The sequence below is a fragment of the Mucor velutinosus genome (assembly GCF_035048745.1).
Source record: "Mucor velutinosus strain NIH1002 chromosome Unknown tig00001553, whole genome shotgun sequence".
Classification (NCBI taxonomy): Eukaryota; Fungi; Mucoromycota; class Mucoromycetes; order Mucorales; family Mucoraceae; genus Mucor; species Mucor velutinosus.
The window spans coordinates 1,794,885-1,814,490 of NW_027041930.1; the positions used below are offsets into that span (position 1 = coordinate 1,794,885).

Consider the following 19,606-nt stretch of genomic DNA (forward strand, 5'->3'; position numbering starts at 1 on the left):
GATCATCTATAACAGCCTTCGTTGACCTTCTCACTGGTCAAATTTCCCGATGCGTCATCTAACATCATTTGCACCTGCAATTCGTTATTTCTCAAGGTTATCTGAGTTTAGGCCCACCAACATGTCCATGAGAGCACGCCCACTGCATTGGAGATCGTTCTGCTCAAGTCTGAATTGCTTGAATCGCATCATCAAGACATCCAAAGACCGCAAGCTTCATTTTGATCAAGTCAACTCTTGGAAAGCGACCGGAAACCAGGACCATGTCAAGAGCAATGAGCCGAGATTGCCCAAGAAGAAAGTAGCTCTATTGATAGGTTTCAATGGCTCTTCATTTCAGGGGATGCAAATGTGAGTCTTGCTTTTGAAAACGTAACATGTGAACTGACATTTGGTCCTAGAAACCCGGGTACAGTGACAATTGAGAGCGTGCTGTTTGACGCCCTTTGTAAGACAGGTGCTGTCTCTACATCTAATGCAGTAGACCCCAAAAAGGTGCAGTTAATGCGAGCCGCTCGCACAGATAAAGGTGTCCATGCTTCATGTAACCTGGTATCTCTCAAGATGATTTGTCAAGATGAGCAGATTGTAGAGAAATTAAATGCTGTGTTACCACCACAAATAAGGGTTTGGGGTAATCTTGGATATAGACTGGAGGATGACCCTACATATCTGATCCTTTCAATGTATCACTATAGGCTATGTGGAGACACAGCGCAATTTTCATGCCAAAAACAAGTGTGATTCTCGCATTTACGAGTATCTGATGCCATCGTACGCATTACAGCAACTAGAACCCAACAAAGAATGGACCACACAACCGCAATCAGAGCACGACATTCAGATTGCTACGGAAGACAGCACCCTCACTCGCTTCATGAAACCAACTGATCCAGCGAAATTGCTTGCGTATCGAGTAGATCAAGAACGTTTCTCGAAATTCAAGCGAGCCATGCAAATGTTCAAGGGCACGCACAACTTTCACAATTACACCATTGCAAGAAGTTTCAGGGATCAAGCAGCCAACCGATTCATGATTGATATCAATGTCGACGAGCCCATGATGATTGGAGGCATGGAATGGATCAGTGTCAAACTGCATGGTCAATCATTCATGTTGCATCAGATTCGAAAGATGATATGTAAGCTATTCAACTACTTTGACAAAGGAAGACTGTATAACCAACTAGAGCGAATAGCCATGGCAATGCTCTGCACTCGTACTGGCACTCCATTGACTCTGTTACCCAAGACATTTGAATCAGCCAAAATTAATATACCAAAAGCACCAGCTTTAGGCCTTTTGCTCGACCGACCTGTATTCAAGTTGTACAATGACCGGATGCACGCAATCGAGAGCAGACAAACGATAGATTTTGATCAGTACAAGGTAAGAACGGCAGACACAAGTGAGACCGTGATTTCTACAACACTGTTTGTAGGATGCAATTGAGGCATTTAAGAGAGAATCCATCTACTCCAAGATATTCGAGCAGGAGCATCAAGACAGAGTGTAAGTGCTTCTTTTGTGTGCAATTCCATGTTGCTCAATGGCTTGCTCTGTAGGTTTGATACGTTTCTGATGACCATTGATTCGCATGTGGACAAGGACTACAAGTTTTTCAACAAGGAGGGTATCATCCCAGACGAATCTATCCTATATACAAAATACTCTGTGTAGCTTCTATTAGAAAATGTGGCAAATGACATGGCCTGGCATCGCTCTTTCTTGGCACAATAGGATATAATTAGATAAAAGTACTTGATTTGTATAGTTCAATCTTTATATAGAGCCTCGTAGCACTACTTGTTTCGAGTCCTGATGTATGCGACAAATAAACATGGCATTTGTATTCTGTCTTTACAGTGTACAGCAATGGCACACCTATGTTTACACCGCAAACCCCTCGTTTAGCTTTAGCCAAAAGAGAAGTTGCTAATACGGAAATGATGATAGACACAGCGGAAAGCCGCCGGAGATGTAACACGGAAATGAAACGTGCCATGATGGCATGAAGAATCATATATATTTGTGTGGAGATTTGTTTTATTTGGCAGCTTTTATTGATAACATCTAACTATAGTCACCAGGGACAATTCTCTCGCAACCATAGGTAGAGATTCCCAAGTTACAATCCGATTGGTTTTCACAACAACGGATACAGAACACGTTAGCATCAGGCTCAATGAGATTGACAAAGAACTTGTAGCCATTGCAAGTGACATTCTTGATGTCCATGTTGTCGTATTGTCCTCCGCCATCGTTGGGATCAAGTTGATACGCAGCTCTGTCAATTGTACCCGTAACCTGAGCGTAATCAGTCGTATTCAAAAAGTGGGCAGTCTTGATGAAACCTTGAGGGAAGACTTGTCCACCAAGAGTAGCGTTCGTACAGAAGGGAATACCGTTGTTTTCTGTAGCACCAACATTGTCTCCGGGATGAGGTGGCATGAAAGAGCAGAAGGCAGTGTCTGATTTCAAATGAATGTCATAGCCAGAGGACGAGCTGGAAGGAGCAGAGGAGTTTGCAATAGCACAATTTTGATGCGTAGGCATAGCAGTAGAGGCAGTAGCAAACAAGGCCAAAGCAGTGGTTATCAAAAGGGTGAATTTCATGTTATCAATGATAGAGTTGGGTAATTTTTGATTTTGCAAGCACATATCAGCTCCTTTTATATATAAAATTGCCAGCATGTAAATATAGACATTGTCATCATAGCAACGTTATTAGAGATCAACCTTATTTGAGCCCTATTATTCAATCATTGTGATCCTCATGATGCCATGTTTGACGGTACAAGTTTTTTCCATGGCATGCCGTCTATATTTATGAGCAAGAAATGATCTCTCAATGCTAAAAATACTTGATGTCAAACCCTCTTGGCATGGACCTAGTTTATTTTTAACTCGCTTGAACATGTATAGCAGTATTGTTGAGTTGAATTTAGCAAATATGAGCAAATAACGATAAGCGCTCAAAGCATCATATGACTGCATACGGTTTACATGGCTCTCTGCTCAAAAGGAGGACTCATTGCTGTCACTGTTAGGGATAAATGGCTCGATTAAATATAGCTTGTTTCAATTGTGCAGATTGACAACGTGTTGCTGGATTATGGTTTTAGTGGTCAGTCCCATATCAACCCTACTCTGAATGATCCGCTCTGAGGTGGCTCAAAGTAGCGCGTATCAAACCTGTCATGCTATTGAACGCTATTACACAAAATATCCAATCGAGTAATGATTAGAAACCAATGGAAATATGAAGGCTGAAAACCCCACACAATGTACAATCTCACACTTATAATAGCAAATGACCCATCATGTCGCATGAATGGGTCTCTTTCTCTCTTCCATTTTATTTTACAACCGCAACAATGACCATTGAATTGAATACGCTGAGCTACTTGCTTCTCACCACGATCATCAGTGCAGCGTCTTTTATTGCCATTCAAAACGGAAAGCATCCTGATATTCATCCGTCTGTCCTGAACAAACAAAGCGAGTATGCAACGCTGAGATATCCAGGAGAAAGTGCTGCCATCAAATCAAATGCGCTTCCGAATGGTCCTCCCTTACTGACCACCAGAGATCGATCCATCAGGACTCTGAGCGAACTGTATCAAGTTGCGCTAAACAAACACAAAGGCAAACAATTTATAGGAGCCCGAGACTCGACCAGAAAGAGCGTTGTTTGGGTAATGAGCAATGTTAGTATGATTGAACTACATCAACTAACATCATGTATAGCAACTCTATGGTATATAATGGGGTGAAATTAGATATTATTAGTTGGTCATGTTAATACGTGATTTATAGATGGAGCATATGAAAATATACAGCACATCTTTTCTGGGCTCATCTACAAAGCCAAGCTGGAGGCGAGCACCGAAAAGGAATCATCCTTTGTGGGAATATACGCCTCCAGTTCCCCAGGTATGTTCATCTTGATGCTAGTTTCCATTTGATCTAATCCGCAAAATATAATCGATGGGGATCTCTGCTTAGACACGTTTTGGATTGAAATGGGTAAATAAATCCACTTGTATTCCCAATTATTGGGAGATATTGAATGATTTCATTGTATAGCTTGTCACTGGGGTGGTCTGGTGACAATACCCATAGCCGCTCAGGCCACATCATCACATATAGTCCATGTGATCCGCGATACAAAGCTCACTACATTGGTGATTGACAAAACTCACCTAGAGTACGTTTTGCGCTTGGTGGAAGGAACAAGTGTAAAGCATATCATTGTGCTGGGGGAAGATGCAGACTATGAAGAGCAAGAAAAGTACTTTGGACTCTGTGTTACCAGCTTCAGCCAATTGCAAACTTTAGGAAATGAGCATTTCGTTGATAGATCAGAGAAATCAAGTAAGGATGCAATCACTCTAAAGCATAACATGACTTGATAACACCAGTGCGTTGGATAGCAAATGACTCCATCGCCAGCATATACTACAGCACGAATCCACAGAAAAATGTAACTGTCTATAGTATCATTTGATGTGATCAAGTTGTCTCATGCCTGAACATAGATTCCAGATGTCAATGACCCACAGGATGACAAATTACTTGGGGTTGTCTTGACGCACAAGGTAAGCTTCGCGTATAGTTGAATGCGCTATGTTAATGTTGAGACATAGAACCTAATTTCCGCCATATGTAAGTAATGTCTAATGCTGTTTGGTGTAAAAGATATTAAGCAATGTTCAATATACAGCAAGCAATCTCGGTCATACGCCAATGAGTCACAAGTTCACGTCAAAAGACACCCTGATGCATAGTTTTGCAATTGGTAGATAGTCAGTTTCTTCGTATTTGGCTGAAACTAACACAGTTGCTATTACGACAGATAATGTGCTGGGCTACGTACTACAAGCTGCGATATGCTTTGTGGGAGGATCCATAGGTTTCGAGGATAAAGTCTTGCTAAATGAATTCAATCTAGATGTTGGCTCTGTTTTGACGGCAATCAAGGAGGTGAAGCCAACAATCTATGCCAGGTAACATCTCAGAATTGCATAAACCAACAATATTAAACTTTTTAATATAATTGCGCAGTGGTGGTCCATTTCTAAAGCAGGTACGGAGGCTAATCCTTGGGAAATATGGCAATTCCTTCTTATTTCAACGAGGTCTGGATAGAAAAGACAGATATCATAAGGAAGGCAAACTTGTTTCTGATTGCAAATACGACATGCTTGTATTTCGATACATCAGACAGCAGCTCTTTGGTGGCCAAATGCGCATGCTGTATCTGGATAATGATGATGCTCCCAAAGTAGATCTTGGGTCATTCTATAGGTCCATTCTAGGTGCGCAGGTACTCAAGACTTTCAGTCGGCCGGAAACCAGTTCTAGTATGATGACAACTATCGTTTTTGATTACGCTCTGGATAAGAGAGTGGTGGGACCACCGCTAGCTTCGATACACGCCAAACTGATCGACAAGAAAGAGAAGGGGTACACAGCAGAAGATTTACCAAATCCGAGAGGCGAGATTCATGTCAGTGGCAGCACGGTGTTTGCAGGCTATTGGAATAAACCACTAGCGACAGTGGAGGTCGTAGATTCTGATGGATGGTATTCAACAGGAATGATTGGTGAGCTATTGCCTAACGGCAGTATTTTGCTTTTGGAGCCGTCAAAGTAATTGAGTTTCTGTTGAAACGCTTCAAGTTCAAAGCTAATAAAAAGAAGTGTAGTCAATGTCTTTATCAACACAAAAACGTGCACGGCTTTCAGATAGACAGAAGGTAGCATTAATCGTAATAAGAATTTTACCGTAGCGAAGCGACGGTGCAAAACCATTTTATTCAAGCAGCAAATTCGGTTTCTCCTTTCCGTTATTAATAAGCTTACCAACAACATAACGCATCGAAATTTGCATGAATTAGCTTCATAAAAATTAATATGCCTTCTATTCAATCTCAGGTTATTTTTTCTGTTCCAGATTGGCCAAATCTCGTTTATTTCCGATGTCTTTAATCTATTCTGCGAGATTCGACTATGTGAATTGTACTAGGAAGCATTGGATGATCACCACAATTCACATAGTCGAATCTCGCAGAATAGATTAAAGACGTCGAAAATAGACGAGATTTGGCCAATCTGGAACAGAAAAAAATAAGCTGAGATTGCATTAAATTTTGGTGGTGGTGGTGGTGTTGGCATTGGGTGACCCTGGTAGCTGACCAAAATGCCTTTCTAATAAGGACAATAATAATAGCAATGATGGTGGCGATGCTAATTAAGTGGGGACCATGGATTCGAAAGAACAATAGAGTGGCTTGAATCCTTTTTTATTTGGTTTTATTGGGGGTTTTCCCTATAAAGGTGTCTTTTACAATGACAACCTCTCAAAAAGTCGCTATTATAGATTTCCTTCTAACTCTGATAAGCCTTTTTTTTTTACTATTAATTGATTGTTTAAAATCTATTTGATATACCAAAATTTGTTATATCTGATTTAAAATGTCTTTGGCGAGAGTCAACAGGGCGACGCCGTCATCGAGCGTAGCGAGATAGATCAGCTACTTGTATGATATCCTGGCATTGCCTCTAGATTCTACTACTGCTCCTTTTTATCAACATCTATACATTAAAACTTTGTTCAAGGCAGTGCTAGGGGCAACGACAGAGCCCAGAAAGGGCAAGGCATTTGTAAAGCGCAGTACCAAGAGAAACTTTCAAACAGTAATAGCCAATTTGCCACACATGCACAATAGTATAGCCAATCTTTTCTTTCGTTACATATAGACTTTATGGTGCATACTGCAATTTGTACCAGTGATATGACTATTGCTCCGGCTATTGCTAGGACATTGTTGTACTAAATTAGATGTGGTGCTTGGATATAGTTGTTAAGGTTGGGATAGTATTTTGTATCACAGAGCGCAAAATTTTGATCTAGAGTAAATAATCAATATTTGGATTGTACCATCATCGTAAAATAAAAACTTACCTCAACCTCCAGATTATGAACTCGACATCTCAAAAAAGCAGCTTCTCAATGAAATCATGTTTTTTTTTTCTTTGTTTTCGTACTAATTTTTTTCCAACCGAAATAGTTCTTACTGTTACTGATAAAACATGAAGGAAGTAATCAATGCGGTGGTAATGCTGAGCATTGTTACAGTACTGTTTGTAATGATAAGGTGACTATTGTTGATAAAGATGATATCTAGTAATTCTTTGTGCGTCATATTTACACTAAGAGATTGGTATACTAATGAGGGTAATCAAAAAGGCAAATAGTGTCATGTACATGTGGGGGAGGGGGAATACTGGTGAACTGGGAAAAGTAATAGCTTAAAAATTGTCATTTTACAAGCAGGAGAGAGGGCGGAGTCAATTATCATTAGATATAATATCTTCCCAATTATCGCATGTCAAGATGTCGTCCGCATATCCAATTTCTTTAATCTTGTTACTAATCAACTCCAGGACTCGTCTTGTTTGCTCGATCTCTATTAAATTGTTATTAGCATCACCTTGATTGCTGTTGCTGTCAGCATTACTTGAGTTGCTTGATGGCACAGGCGAATTGTCACGGTAAAAGATATTGTTGTTGATGCTGTCAAAGGGAGTGGCTAGGTATCTTACTGAATCTTGTAATCCAGCTTCGGAAATGGCGATCAACTTCTTGAAATTCATGACAATTGTTCTCTATGGTCGTACTGTGTCAATGGTGATTTACTCCAGTTACATTGAGAGCAAAATATATCCTTACTTGCAATGACATCACGGTCAATAGAAAATAAGCGACTTGGGGCATGTTGGATGCTTGAGATGGGATTGTGGCAGTTGCTTTCTGATAGTGTATGATCGTTCCATTTTCAGTCATTCTTGAACCATGTATAGTCAACACAAGACCATAAAACTGCGGGCTGATAACCTCAATATGCTTGATACAAGATGGGCTTGGAAGGAGTGTCTGAATGTATTTGAGTCTTTTTTCTCGTAAAAATCTCGCCTTGTTCAGGTCAGCTTCTACATCAGCTTCCTTAGCTTCTGCAGGCTTGTCCTCACAGCAGAATATATCCTCTAACTGGTCGTTGAAGAGTATCATGTCAATCTTGGCGTCCTTCTCACGTTGGTCTATTTGCCGTGTCTTTCTCAGATACTTGATGGTACTGGCGTGACATTCGGTTCTAAAGAAGAAATAGTACACGTTAATACATCTTCTGACACAGAAATGTCGTTGATTACTACCTCTCTGTAACATACCTTTTGGTTGTGTAATATGGATCAAATAAAAACACAGCGTCAAATAAATCCGCATAAACATGCCCTTGGTACCAGCCCTCTTTGTGTGTAGTATCAACAAGATGATTGCTTTGGTACAGCAGCGTCCTAATGAAGATATCGCATTAAATTTACTTGCTTAAAAAGCAATCAGTCAAACTTGCGATTTTGACAGGGCGATGTACAAGTAGGATTGCATACTGTTTCGTGGTACAAGTGGTATTGATTTCACTATTGGCTCAATTTCGTCCACAGTGTTCGATTTGCAAATTTGAATCAAGATCTCACACTCCTTCAGTGTATACGTTAATGGTAAGCCAAATTTCAGCTCTGTGGAGAGTCACTTAACGACGCTTGCAAGCCTTAATGGGATCAGCCCTGGAGATGCAAAATCCAACATGTTGTGTCTGCCACTATGTAGAATCAAAAAAAGTTAATCCCTGTAAAGTTGTAACTAAAGGACATCATAAAACTTACTAAGCATTTGTGAGACATTCTAATTGTACATTCAAGGTCAAGGTGTTGAGATAATTAGCACTTAATCGTCTAGGTCTTTTCTTTTGAGGATTGAGAGCTGAAGATTCATCGGGACCTCTTTTGGATAAGGATTGAGCTGATGCTGTTGTTGGTGACGGTGTTGATTGTAATGAACTTGACTGAAGTGCTTCTTTCTTGTCCTTGATGACTTCCTCGACCACAAATGAATGATGCAAAGAGCTCAATTGCTATCATTCATTAAAAGACATTAGAAATGTATTAATGTGCAAACTAGAAACTTACCTCAACACGCTGCTTGCACAGGATCAATTTCGCGGGGTCAGTGGCCAACACTTTATTACAATTGTCGTATAGCTTCTTCGTGGCAGTATTCAAGCGAGCATCATTCGACTTATAGTTGCTCGCAAATCTCTTGAAACTTTGCTTGAAAATAGTAAGACAGTCCGTTGACGTTGGTCTATAGATAAGGAACAACTCCTCCAACACATTTAAGATTTTCCAGTCCTTCACACGATATTCTTCAAAGTAAATCCAAAAGTGGTAGTAAAGATTTGATTAGTCAAATGTTAATTATACAGCATTGAAGTGAAACCCTACCATAAAAATAATATTTATAAAGGATGATTGAAAATCATTAGCTATTACAGTGTTTAGCATTTTTTTCCATCACTTACCTATTGTAATACCCTCGCCAAGGGCGAGCTCATCACTAATTCTTGTTCAGAAATAAAGAGCTTGATAAATGAGTTTGTTATGGTATTGAAGAGTGGCGTCCACGGTGGGCAAGATCCATTTACTTGAAGTGGCTTCCAAGGAAGAGCAAAATCCATTAAATTGATGAGGCGTTGGCGTCCAAAGCGAGGTCTAACCTCGTTTCTCAATAAAAGGCGGGTATGCATCCATAAATTTGATGTCGTTTGATAGTTGACATCTTCATTGATACATGGGAAGGCTTCTCCAAAAAAGAAGTCGAGCAACACCATCAGGGCCAATAGCCAAAGCAGATACCTGGTCTTTGGAAACAGAGTGAAAGGCGTTGGGGCATTGCCGATTCAAACTAAATGAAGGTGCCGTTAATAGCCTTGATGGCATCTTGGTGGTTGCGATGAATTCGAGCTGCTTCCTCTAATTCAGCTGGGGTCTTGCAATTACGCAGGCTATAAGAAGACAGGATGGCTTTTGCTGCGGATACTTGCTCTCCAGGTGTCTTTTTCCTCTTCTCCGGCGACTTCATATAGATGTCTAAACCAGTTCCTTGCTTCAGTTGCTTAATCCGATGGTGGGCACCTGGTAGCTGCATGAACGCGGTGGTGCTCTAGCGTCGTCAGCAATATCCACCTCACTTAAATCGGTTGGCATGGATGAGGGTGTATGTTATTGATATCCCTCCGGTGCCTAAGTACTTGCCACTTGCCGTAAACCCTGCGGGATATATGGTGCAACTGCAAACGATAAGCAAAGCGATCCAAATCGAAATAGACAGTTTCGGTAGTCTTGACTATACCATTGTCGGTGCCTGCAAATATGGCGTGCAGTATATCCATGTCCTGATCAAAGAGACTCTCCTCTACCTTCTTTGGACATAGTGTATGGTGTGCCATATATCTATCAGTGTTAATAGCGGCGTAGAAGGGATATTGCGTGGGGCCTTCAACTCGTTGATTTGTCACTTCGTGGCTGTTAAAGACAAGTGCAATCTTGAGTACTTGAATACTGAATTCGGAGGCATAATCCGTGGCGTTTTGAATGTGATAGGAGATGGTGCGCTCAACGAGTTGGCGTGCCTGGCCAGTCAGGTCTTGTCTAAGGATGAACTGGAAAGATGTTGTGCAGGCTCTACATTATATTGTGTGGTGTCCTCATAATCGGCGTCGCCATCTTGGTTACTATCATCAAAATATGCTTTTCCCTAAGCGTGTTCGCCATACCCAATGTATTCCTTAATGGCTTCAAGACTTTGCCCCACATACTCTTTTTAATGCTCAAAACTGGTCTCGTTGGATTCTCTGGCCTGAGAGCGTAGAAATGATGTGATGCGAGTGGAGTCAACATGAAGGCGTATAGCTACGTCTGGACCATCGTTTCTTGGCAGTTTTTTAAAAGCAAGCAGCTTGTCATGCGAATTGACATATTCCGTGTTCTTGTATTGGCCAACATTGCTTTCCACGTTAGTCTTGAATTCGTCACGTAAGGCGTTCAAGTACTGTAATTTTTCTTCAGCCTTTGTATTCCCTCTTCGATATCTGGTTTCATTGTAATTCTTACTGGATGATTCAACCCAGTAACTCTTGCTTGTGAGACTTCTGGTTGTTCTCTGCGGCTCCTCATGTTGAATTGTGGTAAGGGTTGTGTTGAAAGAGTGATGAAAAAAGGAGAGATGCAAATTTGCAGTGATGAACAAAAGTTACATGTGTATCTCCTATGAATGGAAAATGGCCATTGGCTATCCACTGCGAAATAGATTTGTAAAATAAACAGACGCAATATATCAAGATGCAAGACAATGCTCTTGATTGTCTCTATTAATTGACGGTTTCTACATCAAAGCTTGAGGATTGTGTTAGAGTTCCACATATTATACTGGCCAAGGATCTCATTATTATCGGAAATTGAAGTTTATCAAACACCATTCACACAAATTTATGTCATTCAAATCTAATAATGAAGCTCTCAGATGTAGATGAGAAATCACTTCAACAATATGCAAACTTGTCTCGTTCATTTGAAAGTAAAGTACCGTTGATCACACTGTATTTTCGAATAGAAGCAGTTTAATGACAAGAGGTTCAAATTTGTCAAGTATGCCCAGATGCAGCAAGTGCCCAGCAGTTTCTGTAAAGACGTTCATCATATAACAACAAACATCACATGTTGAGCTACCAAAGTAACATTGAAACAGGTTAAAACTATAGATCATCCAAGCCCAGCAAGCTGATTCACTGAGATACCCCTTTTAGCCAGTGCTCCTGCCTCGATTACGTTTTTGAATCAAAACCCAAGAACATTTGCAATTATCAATATAGCATCAGTTAATACTACTCTCTAGTTTTTGTTCAGCTTTAAAACAAATATACTATAGTCGATTTCTGCCGTGAAATCTCTGTCGTTACAGCATGGTTTAAAAGTTGAGCGTTATATTATTGGCTCAACAGCAATCTAGTAGTGCAAGTTTGCACTTTTTTATTGCTTAAATTTATTGTTTCTAATAGTGATCAATATTAACAGCCAATAGCTAATGTATAGAATAAAAACGAAGTTTTCCAAGAAAAGTGATAGCTAAATCTGTACCACTTTACCTATCACATTCTCCATTGTGTAGGCCTGCAAAGCACCTACTGTTTGACGTCTCAGTTAAAGCTGTTATAGGTCAGCCCCAGCAAAACAGTCCAAAATCCACCGATCAAGGCTAGCTTTTGCTACAGTGGAGCACCACATGGACGTTTCCATGCTATTATTAAAAGGAAAACGGGGGGGTTTTTTTTTGCCAGTGTAAAATCCAGTTTGGAAGTCCAAACCCCAATTTTTCGCAAGGAAGCTTTGCAGATACTTAAATGAGGCCTCATTTTGTAGAGCAAACACAGAGCAGCAAGACTTAATCAATGCTTGGTTGAGTTTTGACATTTGAACAAAGAATAGCGTCGAAACACTAGCCTTTCTATACTGCTTTACTCTACATTTCACCCGCTGTAATTATTTGGCAACCAATGCATGTAGCATCTGAAAATCCCTTTACATGTTTGACAACCCCTCCTCAAAGTAGGCATTTCATCTTTCTGATATAAAGTCGCCACCATCAACATAGGATGCGAAAAAAGCTGTTCCTTCCTCCTCTTCTTGCTGAGATCCGAAGCACAACCTTCAACCCTTTGCCAAACCATAATACAACAGCAAGATATCATCAACAAACGGTTTTGAATACAACCTTTCCCAACATTCCATCCATCCATTTATTACTCATAATCACTTGTCTTCAACATTGTCTTATTTCCAATAATCCTTTCAATCTAAAATCTAATAATTACACTGCCGTTTTTATCGCAAGCTTCCTCATACGACCATCCTACTTTCAAAGCGAATTTCAATATCTCAAATCTCAATTTTGGATAACCTAGCCTCGAAATCAAAAGCTCTTTTGTTAAGGAGTGTTTCTATCGCAACTATTAGCCTAGAATCAATGCCGCCGTAGAAGATATTTGCTGTTCAATTGATTCATTTGACTCGTACAGGCAGTTTTTGTAAAAAGAAGTTGTGAAATCAAATGAATCTAAAGCCCTATTCATTGACAGCAAGGAAAAAGGTATACTCCTTGAAGCATAAAACGTTTTATTATAGTTTTCAATAGTTAACTGACTATTGTTTGGTAATGGGATGGCCAGAATACTGTTGTAACATCAATGTAAACAACACTGCTGCCCTAAAGTAGTACCAATACAACCTCCCCGCATAATAAATGTAAAACAATTTCCTCATCATATTAAACTGTTGTGCAATGAATGCCAGATTGAATAGTTGCATCGTATTATCTTACTATTAAATGAAGTAGTAGGCATTAAATGGTATCTATTTGGCTACCCTTTTATTATAATTTTAAATGACCAATTGATAGGAGATCAACTAGCTAGAATCCTTTGGTGCTTCAAACTCTCAGCCAATCAAATCGCTTGAAAACTCCGCGGACCTGAAAAAAATTTTGCGAGGGTTTCCCCCTGTTTTGATGTGAGGCAAAATTTTAAGCGCCGCTATATAGCTATATAGCTGTTACTATCATCAAATTTCCCTCAGGTGCTAGAGCATGCCTTACTTACACCACCTAGCTTTAAATTCAGGCATTGAGACCCTCAATCATCACTAAAGTAAGTAGCGATAACCAAGTGGAGGCGGCCTATCTACCTCCTGGTGTCGGATAATGTCTTGTTGAGCTTCAGCGATAGGCACATCCACACAACGTAAAAAAAAGGTATGCTTCAAAGAAACATAATAAAAGAAAAAAAAAGGAAAGGAAGGAAACAACATCATGCTACAGTACTATAGGAGTATAGTAGTATATGTAAGCAAAGAAAAAAAAAGGATACTCACGCGCAATGAGTCAAAGAAAAGCATAGCAAATACAAAATCAAAGATGTTTATAACAGCTCATTGTTGTTGCAACAGAAATACATACATGAGCAACGTGTATGGTAATAATCTGATGTAAAGCAACACAAACATGCACAGTTGCAGGAGCAACAGCAGTAGTATGAGTGTGTAATACAACATAACAACTAATATTGTTTCATATGAAGCAACAGAGGCAACACAAACAACAACCCACGGCCATATAACAAAGTATTACAGCGGTAATACAAGAATATAACAGTGCATGATGCTTGTTGTTCATATATACGAAGCAACAACATTACAGTTATTTGTTGAGCTGATCATATCACAGCCAACAAAAGAAAGAAAAAAAAAACGCAACAACGCAAACATTATGAATGCATTATCACGAGAAAGGAAGCAATAATACAAACGTCCAAAGAAGTTTTATATTATTGCGACCAGATGAAAAAAGATACTTACCATTTACCACCACAACCCAAGATAATAGACCAGAAAGCCAGCATACAGCAGACATCAGACCAAAGGATACACAAACACCAGAGAAAGACCGCAGAAGCAACAATAGACCATCAAAGCGAGCACCATCAAATAAGCAGCAAAAGACTAGAAATGGGTCCCAAAATAGAACAATTCACAGTATAGCTACAGTACAAAACGCGTTAACATTGTATCCTACGTCTACTGAGCTGCTGTCAATCATACTTGCTTTAGTTCCATCAACAAAGATAGCCTTGTTTCATCAGTAAAAGGTTTGCAAAATAATTAAAAAAAGGGGGGGGGGGAAAACGCTAGTAATATAAAAAGGAAAAAATGCTAATAATAAAAGATTGAGGTTGGAAACCGTCACTAGTCTCAATATAATATGGAGTAAGCACTGGAGACTTGACAGCTTGCTTACAGGACAGCAAAGCAAGATTGGGGTTAGCAGTTTCTACCGCAAGGTTTGCCAACACCTTGTTTATCGATCGGTCAATTGTAATTAAGAGGCTGTATTTAACAAAGGTAGCAAATTTTGCGTTCCAATTTAGCCACACACTGCAAAAACGGTATTTCAAAATATCCATAGCCCAGCCTTTATATTGCTCAAAATAAGGATCCATAGATATCTAAAGTCTTTCAACCTCAATACCATGCGATTATGATGATAAACACCGCTTCCAGCTAAACCAAACTTAGGGTAGAATTCAGAGGAAAATCGAATGATACCACTTTTAAGTGGATTAGCCCAAGTTATTAGCCTGATTTTTGATAGGATAGCTTTTGCAATTTTTTGATGGCTTTTAATACATTGCCACATTTTTATCATCAAAACTTTACTTTTAATACCTATCATGGTGTAGAGCAAACGAAATCTTTTCGAATGAGCCCTGTCTCAAAACTCTAGCATGTCGCTATCAGGAGATATTCACAGATTTATACATCCAAAAAAATTGTCATCCAGATTTTCGCCTTGCTATTACAGGCAAATTCTGGCCAAAAGTCGATGATTTTGCACGAGGAAATTTTTGATCATATCTCGGGAAAGATACATTGTATTTACGTAAAACAAAAACCATTCGATAGCTCTACTCTGGATCTATTATTCTGAAAAGGCTTTAAGTCTTAAATGTACGTTTTCTTCATGATTTTGTTTAAAATTGTGTATTTGCTGTCCAAAATCCACCGATCAAGGCTAGCTTTTGCTACAGTGGAGCACCACATGGACGTTTCCATGCTATTATTAAAAGGAAAACGGGAGTTTTTTTTTTTTGCCAGTGTAAAATCCAGTTTGGAAGTCCAAACCCCAATTTTTCGCAAGGAAGCTTTGCAGATACTTAAATGAGGCCTCATTTTGTAGAGCAAACACAGAGCAGCAAGACTTAATCAATGCTTGGTTGAGTTTTGACATTTGAACAAAGAATAGCGTCGAAACACTAGCCTTTCTATATTGCTTTACTCTACATTTCACCCGCTGTAATTATTTGGCAACCAATGCATGTAGCATCTGAAAATCCCTTTACATGTTTGACAACCCCTCCTCAAAGTAGGCATTTCATCTTTCTGATATAAAGTCGCCACCATCAACATAGGATGCGAAAAAAGCTGTTCCTTCCTCCTCTTCTTGCTGAGATCCGAAGCACAACCTTCAACCCTTTGCCAAACCATAATACAACAGCAAGATATCATCAACAAACGGTTTTGAATACAACCTTTCCCAACATTCCATCCATCCATTTATTACTCATAATCACTTGTCTTCAACATTGTCTTATTTCCAATAATCCTTTCAATCTAAAATCTAATAATTACACTGCCGTTTTTATCGCAAGCTTCCTCATACGACCATCCTACTTTCAAAGCGAATTTCAATATCTCAAATCTCAATTTTGGATAACCTAGCCTCGAAATCAAAAGCTCTTTTGTTAAGGAGTGTTTCTATCGCAACTATTAGCCTAGAATCAATGCCGCCGTAGAAGATATTTGCTGTTCAATTGATTCATTTGACTCGTACAGGCAGTTTTTGTAAAAAGAAGTTGTGAAATCAAATGAATCTAAAGCCCTATTCATTGACAGCAAGGAAAAAGGTATACTCCTTGAAGCATAAAACGTTTTATTATAGTTTTCAATAGTTAACTGACTATTGTTTGGTAATGGGATGGCCAGAATACTGTTGTAACATCAATGTAAACAACACTGCTGCCCTAAAGTAGTACCAATACAACCTCCCCGCATAATAAATGTAAAACAATTTCCTCATCATATTAAACTGTTGTGCAATGAATGCCAGATTGAATAGTTGCATCGTATTATCTTACTATTAAATGAAGTAGTAGGCATTAAATGGTATCTATTTGGCTACCCTTTTATTATAATTTTAAATGACCAATTGATAGGAGATCAACTAGCTAGAATCCTTTGGTGCTTCAAACTCTCAGCCAATCAAATCGCTTGAAAACTCCGCGGACCTGAAAAAAATTTTGCGAGGGTTTCCCCCTGTTTTGATGTGAGGCAAAATTTTAAGCGCCGCTATATAGCTATATAGCTGTTACTATCATCAAATTTCCCTCAGGTGCTAGAGCATGCCTTACTTACACCACCTAGCTTTAAATTCAGGCATTGAGACCCTCAATCATCACTAAAGTAAGTAGCGATAACCAAGTGGAGGCGGCCTATCTACCTCCTGGTGTCGGATAATGTCTTGTTGAGCTTCAGCGATAGGCACATCCACACAACGTAAAAAAAAGGTATGCTTCAAAGAAACATAATAAAAGAAAAAAAAAGGAAAGGAAGGAAACAACATCATGCTACAGTACTATAGGAGTATAGTAGTATATGTAAGCAAAGAAAAAAAAAGGATACTCACGCGCAATGAGTCAAAGAAAAGCATAGCAAATACAAAATCAAAGATGTTTATAACAGCTCATTGTTGTTGCAACAGAAATACATACATGAGCAACGTGTATGGTAATAATCTGATGTAAAGCAACACAAACATGCACAGTTGCAGGAGCAACAGCAGTAGTATGAGTGTGTAATACAACATAACAACTAATATTGTTTCATATGAAGCAACAGAGGCAACACAAACAACAACCCACGGCCATATAACAAAGTATTACAGCGGTAATACAAGAATATAACAGTGCATGATGCTTGTTGTTCATATATACGAAGCAACAACATTACAGTTATTTGTTGAGCTGATCATATCACAGCCAACAAAAGAAAGAAAAAAAAAACGCAACAACGCAAACATTATGAATGCATTATCACGAGAAAGGAAGCAATAATACAAACGTCCAAAGAAGTTTTATATTATTGCGACCAGATGAAAAAAGATACTTACCATTTACCACCACAACCCAAGATAATAGACCAGAAAGCCAGCATACAGCAGACATCAGACCAAAGGATACACAAACACCAGAGAAAGACCGCAGAAGCAACAATAGACCATCAAAGCGAGCACCATCAAATAAGCAGCAAAAGACTAGAAATGGGTCCCAAAATAGAACAATTCACAGTATAGCTACAGTACAAAACGCGTTAACATTGTATCCTACGTCTACTGAGCTGCTGTCAATCATACTTGCTTTAGTTCCATCAACAAAGATAGCCTTGTTTCATCAGTAAAAGGTTTGCAAAATAATTAAAAAAAGGGGGGGGGGGAAAACGCTAGTAATATAAAAAGGAAAAAATGCTAATAATAAAAGATTGAGGTTGGAAACCGTCACTAGTCTCAATATAATATGGAGTAAGCACTGGAGACTTGACAGCTTGCTTACAGGACAGCAAAGCAAGATTGGGGTTAGCAGTTTCTACCGCAAGGTTTGCCAACACCTTGTTTATCGATCGGTCAATTGTAATTAAGAGGCTGTATTTAACAAAGGTAGCAAATTTTGCGTTCCAATTTAGCCACACACTGCAAAAACGGTATTTCAAAATATCCATAGCCCAGCCTTTATATTGCTCAAAATAAGGATCCATAGATATCTAAAGTCTTTCAACCTCAATACCATGCGATTATGATGATAAACACCGCTTCCAGCTAAACCAAACTTAGGGTAGAATTCAGAGGAAAATCGAATGATACCACTTTTAAGTGGATTAGCCCAAGTTATTAGCCTGATTTTTGATAGGATAGCTTTTGCAATTTTTTGATGGCTTTTAATACATTGCCACATTTTTATCATCAAAACTTTACTTTTAATACCTATCATGGTGTAGAGCAAACGAAATCTTTTCGAATGAGCCCTGTCTCAAAACTCTAGCATGTCGCTATCAGGAGATATTCACAGATTTATACATCCAAAAAAATTGTCATCCAGATTTTCGCCTTGCTATTACAGGCAAATTCTGGCCAAAAGTCGATGATTTTGCACGAGGAAATTTTTGATCATATCTCGGGAAAGATACATTGTATTTACGTAAAACAAAAACCATTCGATAGCTCTACTCTGGATCTATTATTCTGAAAAGGCTTTAAGTCTTAAATGTACGTTTTCTTCATGATTTTGTTTAAAATTGTGTATTTGCTGTCCAAAATCCACCGATCAAGGCTAGCTTTTGCTACAGTGGAGCACCACATGGACGTTTCCATGCTATTATTAAAAGGAAAACGGGAGTTTTTTTTTTTTGCCAGTGTAAAATCCAGTTTGGAAGTCCAAACCCCAATTTTTCGCAAGGAAGCTTTGCAGATACTTAAATGAGGCCTCATTTTGTAGAGCAAACACAGAGCAGCAAGACTTAATCAATGCTTGGTTGAGTTTTGACATTTGAACAAAGAATAGCGTCGAAACACTAGCCTTTCTATATTGCTTTACTCTACATTTCACCCGCTGTAATTATTTGGCAACCAATGCATGTAGCATCTGAAAATCCCTTTACATGTTTGACAACCCCTCCTCAAAGTAGGCATTTCATCTTTCTGATATAAAGTCGCCACCATCAACATAGGATGCGAAAAAAGCTGTTCCTTCCTCCTCTTCTTGCTGAGATCCGAAGCACAACCTTCAACCCTTTGCCAAACCATAATACAACAGCAAGATATCATCAACAAACGGTTTTGAATACAACCTTTCCCAACATTCCATCCATCCATTTATTACTCATAATCACTTGTCTTCAACATTGTCTTATTTCCAATAATCCTTTCAATCTAAAATCTAATAATTACACTGCCGTTTTTATCGCAAGCTTCCTCATACGACCATCCTACTTTCAAAGCGAATTTCAATATCTCAAATCTCAATTTTGGATAACCTAGCCTCGAAA

The 19,606-nt window shown here is 39.0% G+C and overlaps 6 protein-coding genes across 6 annotated transcripts; 2 read left to right on the forward strand and 4 right to left on the reverse strand.

The window, feature by feature from the left end:
• Positions 1-49: 49 nt before the first annotated feature.
• Positions 50-1,681, forward strand: ATC70_007962 (uncharacterized protein; the record flags this gene model as incomplete). The annotated part of the gene is made up of 6 exons (XM_064827218.1): positions 50-351; positions 402-634; positions 699-1,142; positions 1,200-1,390; positions 1,443-1,513; positions 1,567-1,681. 6 exons carry the CDS (start codon positions 50-52, stop codon positions 1,679-1,681), a joined length of 1,356 nt encoding a protein of 451 aa, XP_064676275.1.
• A 393-nt stretch (positions 1,682-2,074) lies between these two features.
• Positions 2,075-2,662, reverse strand: ARF1_2 (Arf GTPase arf1; the record flags this gene model as incomplete). The annotated part of the gene is made up of 1 exon (XM_064827219.1): positions 2,075-2,662. One exon carries the CDS (start codon positions 2,660-2,662, stop codon positions 2,075-2,077), a length of 588 nt encoding a protein of 195 aa, XP_064676276.1.
• Positions 2,663-3,378: 716 nt separating this feature from the next.
• On the forward strand, positions 3,379-5,660 carry ATC70_007964 (uncharacterized protein; the record flags this gene model as incomplete). Its single annotated transcript, XM_064827220.1, has 11 exons — positions 3,379-3,699; positions 3,752-3,761; positions 3,821-3,937; positions 4,010-4,030; positions 4,091-4,378; positions 4,438-4,487; positions 4,543-4,602; positions 4,651-4,669; positions 4,728-4,802; positions 4,860-5,010; positions 5,069-5,660. The coding sequence occupies 11 exons, from the start codon at positions 3,379-3,381 to the stop codon at positions 5,658-5,660; spliced, it is 1,704 nt and encodes a 567-aa protein (XP_064676277.1).
• Positions 5,661-7,357: 1,697 nt separating this feature from the next.
• ATC70_007965 (uncharacterized protein) lies at positions 7,358-8,234 on the reverse strand (the record flags this gene model as incomplete). Its single annotated transcript, XM_064827221.1, has 3 exons — positions 7,358-7,476; positions 7,528-7,675; positions 7,740-8,234. 3 exons carry the CDS (start codon positions 8,232-8,234, stop codon positions 7,358-7,360), a joined length of 762 nt encoding a protein of 253 aa, XP_064676278.1.
• Positions 8,235-8,594: 360 nt separating this feature from the next.
• On the reverse strand, positions 8,595-9,352 carry ATC70_007966 (uncharacterized protein; the record flags this gene model as incomplete). Its single annotated transcript, XM_064827222.1, has 4 exons — positions 8,595-8,667; positions 8,732-8,979; positions 9,035-9,256; positions 9,350-9,352. 4 exons carry the CDS (start codon positions 9,350-9,352, stop codon positions 8,595-8,597), a joined length of 546 nt encoding a protein of 181 aa, XP_064676279.1.
• A 457-nt stretch (positions 9,353-9,809) lies between these two features.
• ATC70_007967 (uncharacterized protein) lies at positions 9,810-11,080 on the reverse strand (the record flags this gene model as incomplete). The annotated part of the gene is made up of 4 exons (XM_064827223.1): positions 9,810-10,067; positions 10,156-10,566; positions 10,821-10,955; positions 11,018-11,080. 4 exons carry the CDS (start codon positions 11,078-11,080, stop codon positions 9,810-9,812), a joined length of 867 nt encoding a protein of 288 aa, XP_064676280.1.
• Between the last annotated feature and the right edge of the window lie 8,526 nt (positions 11,081-19,606).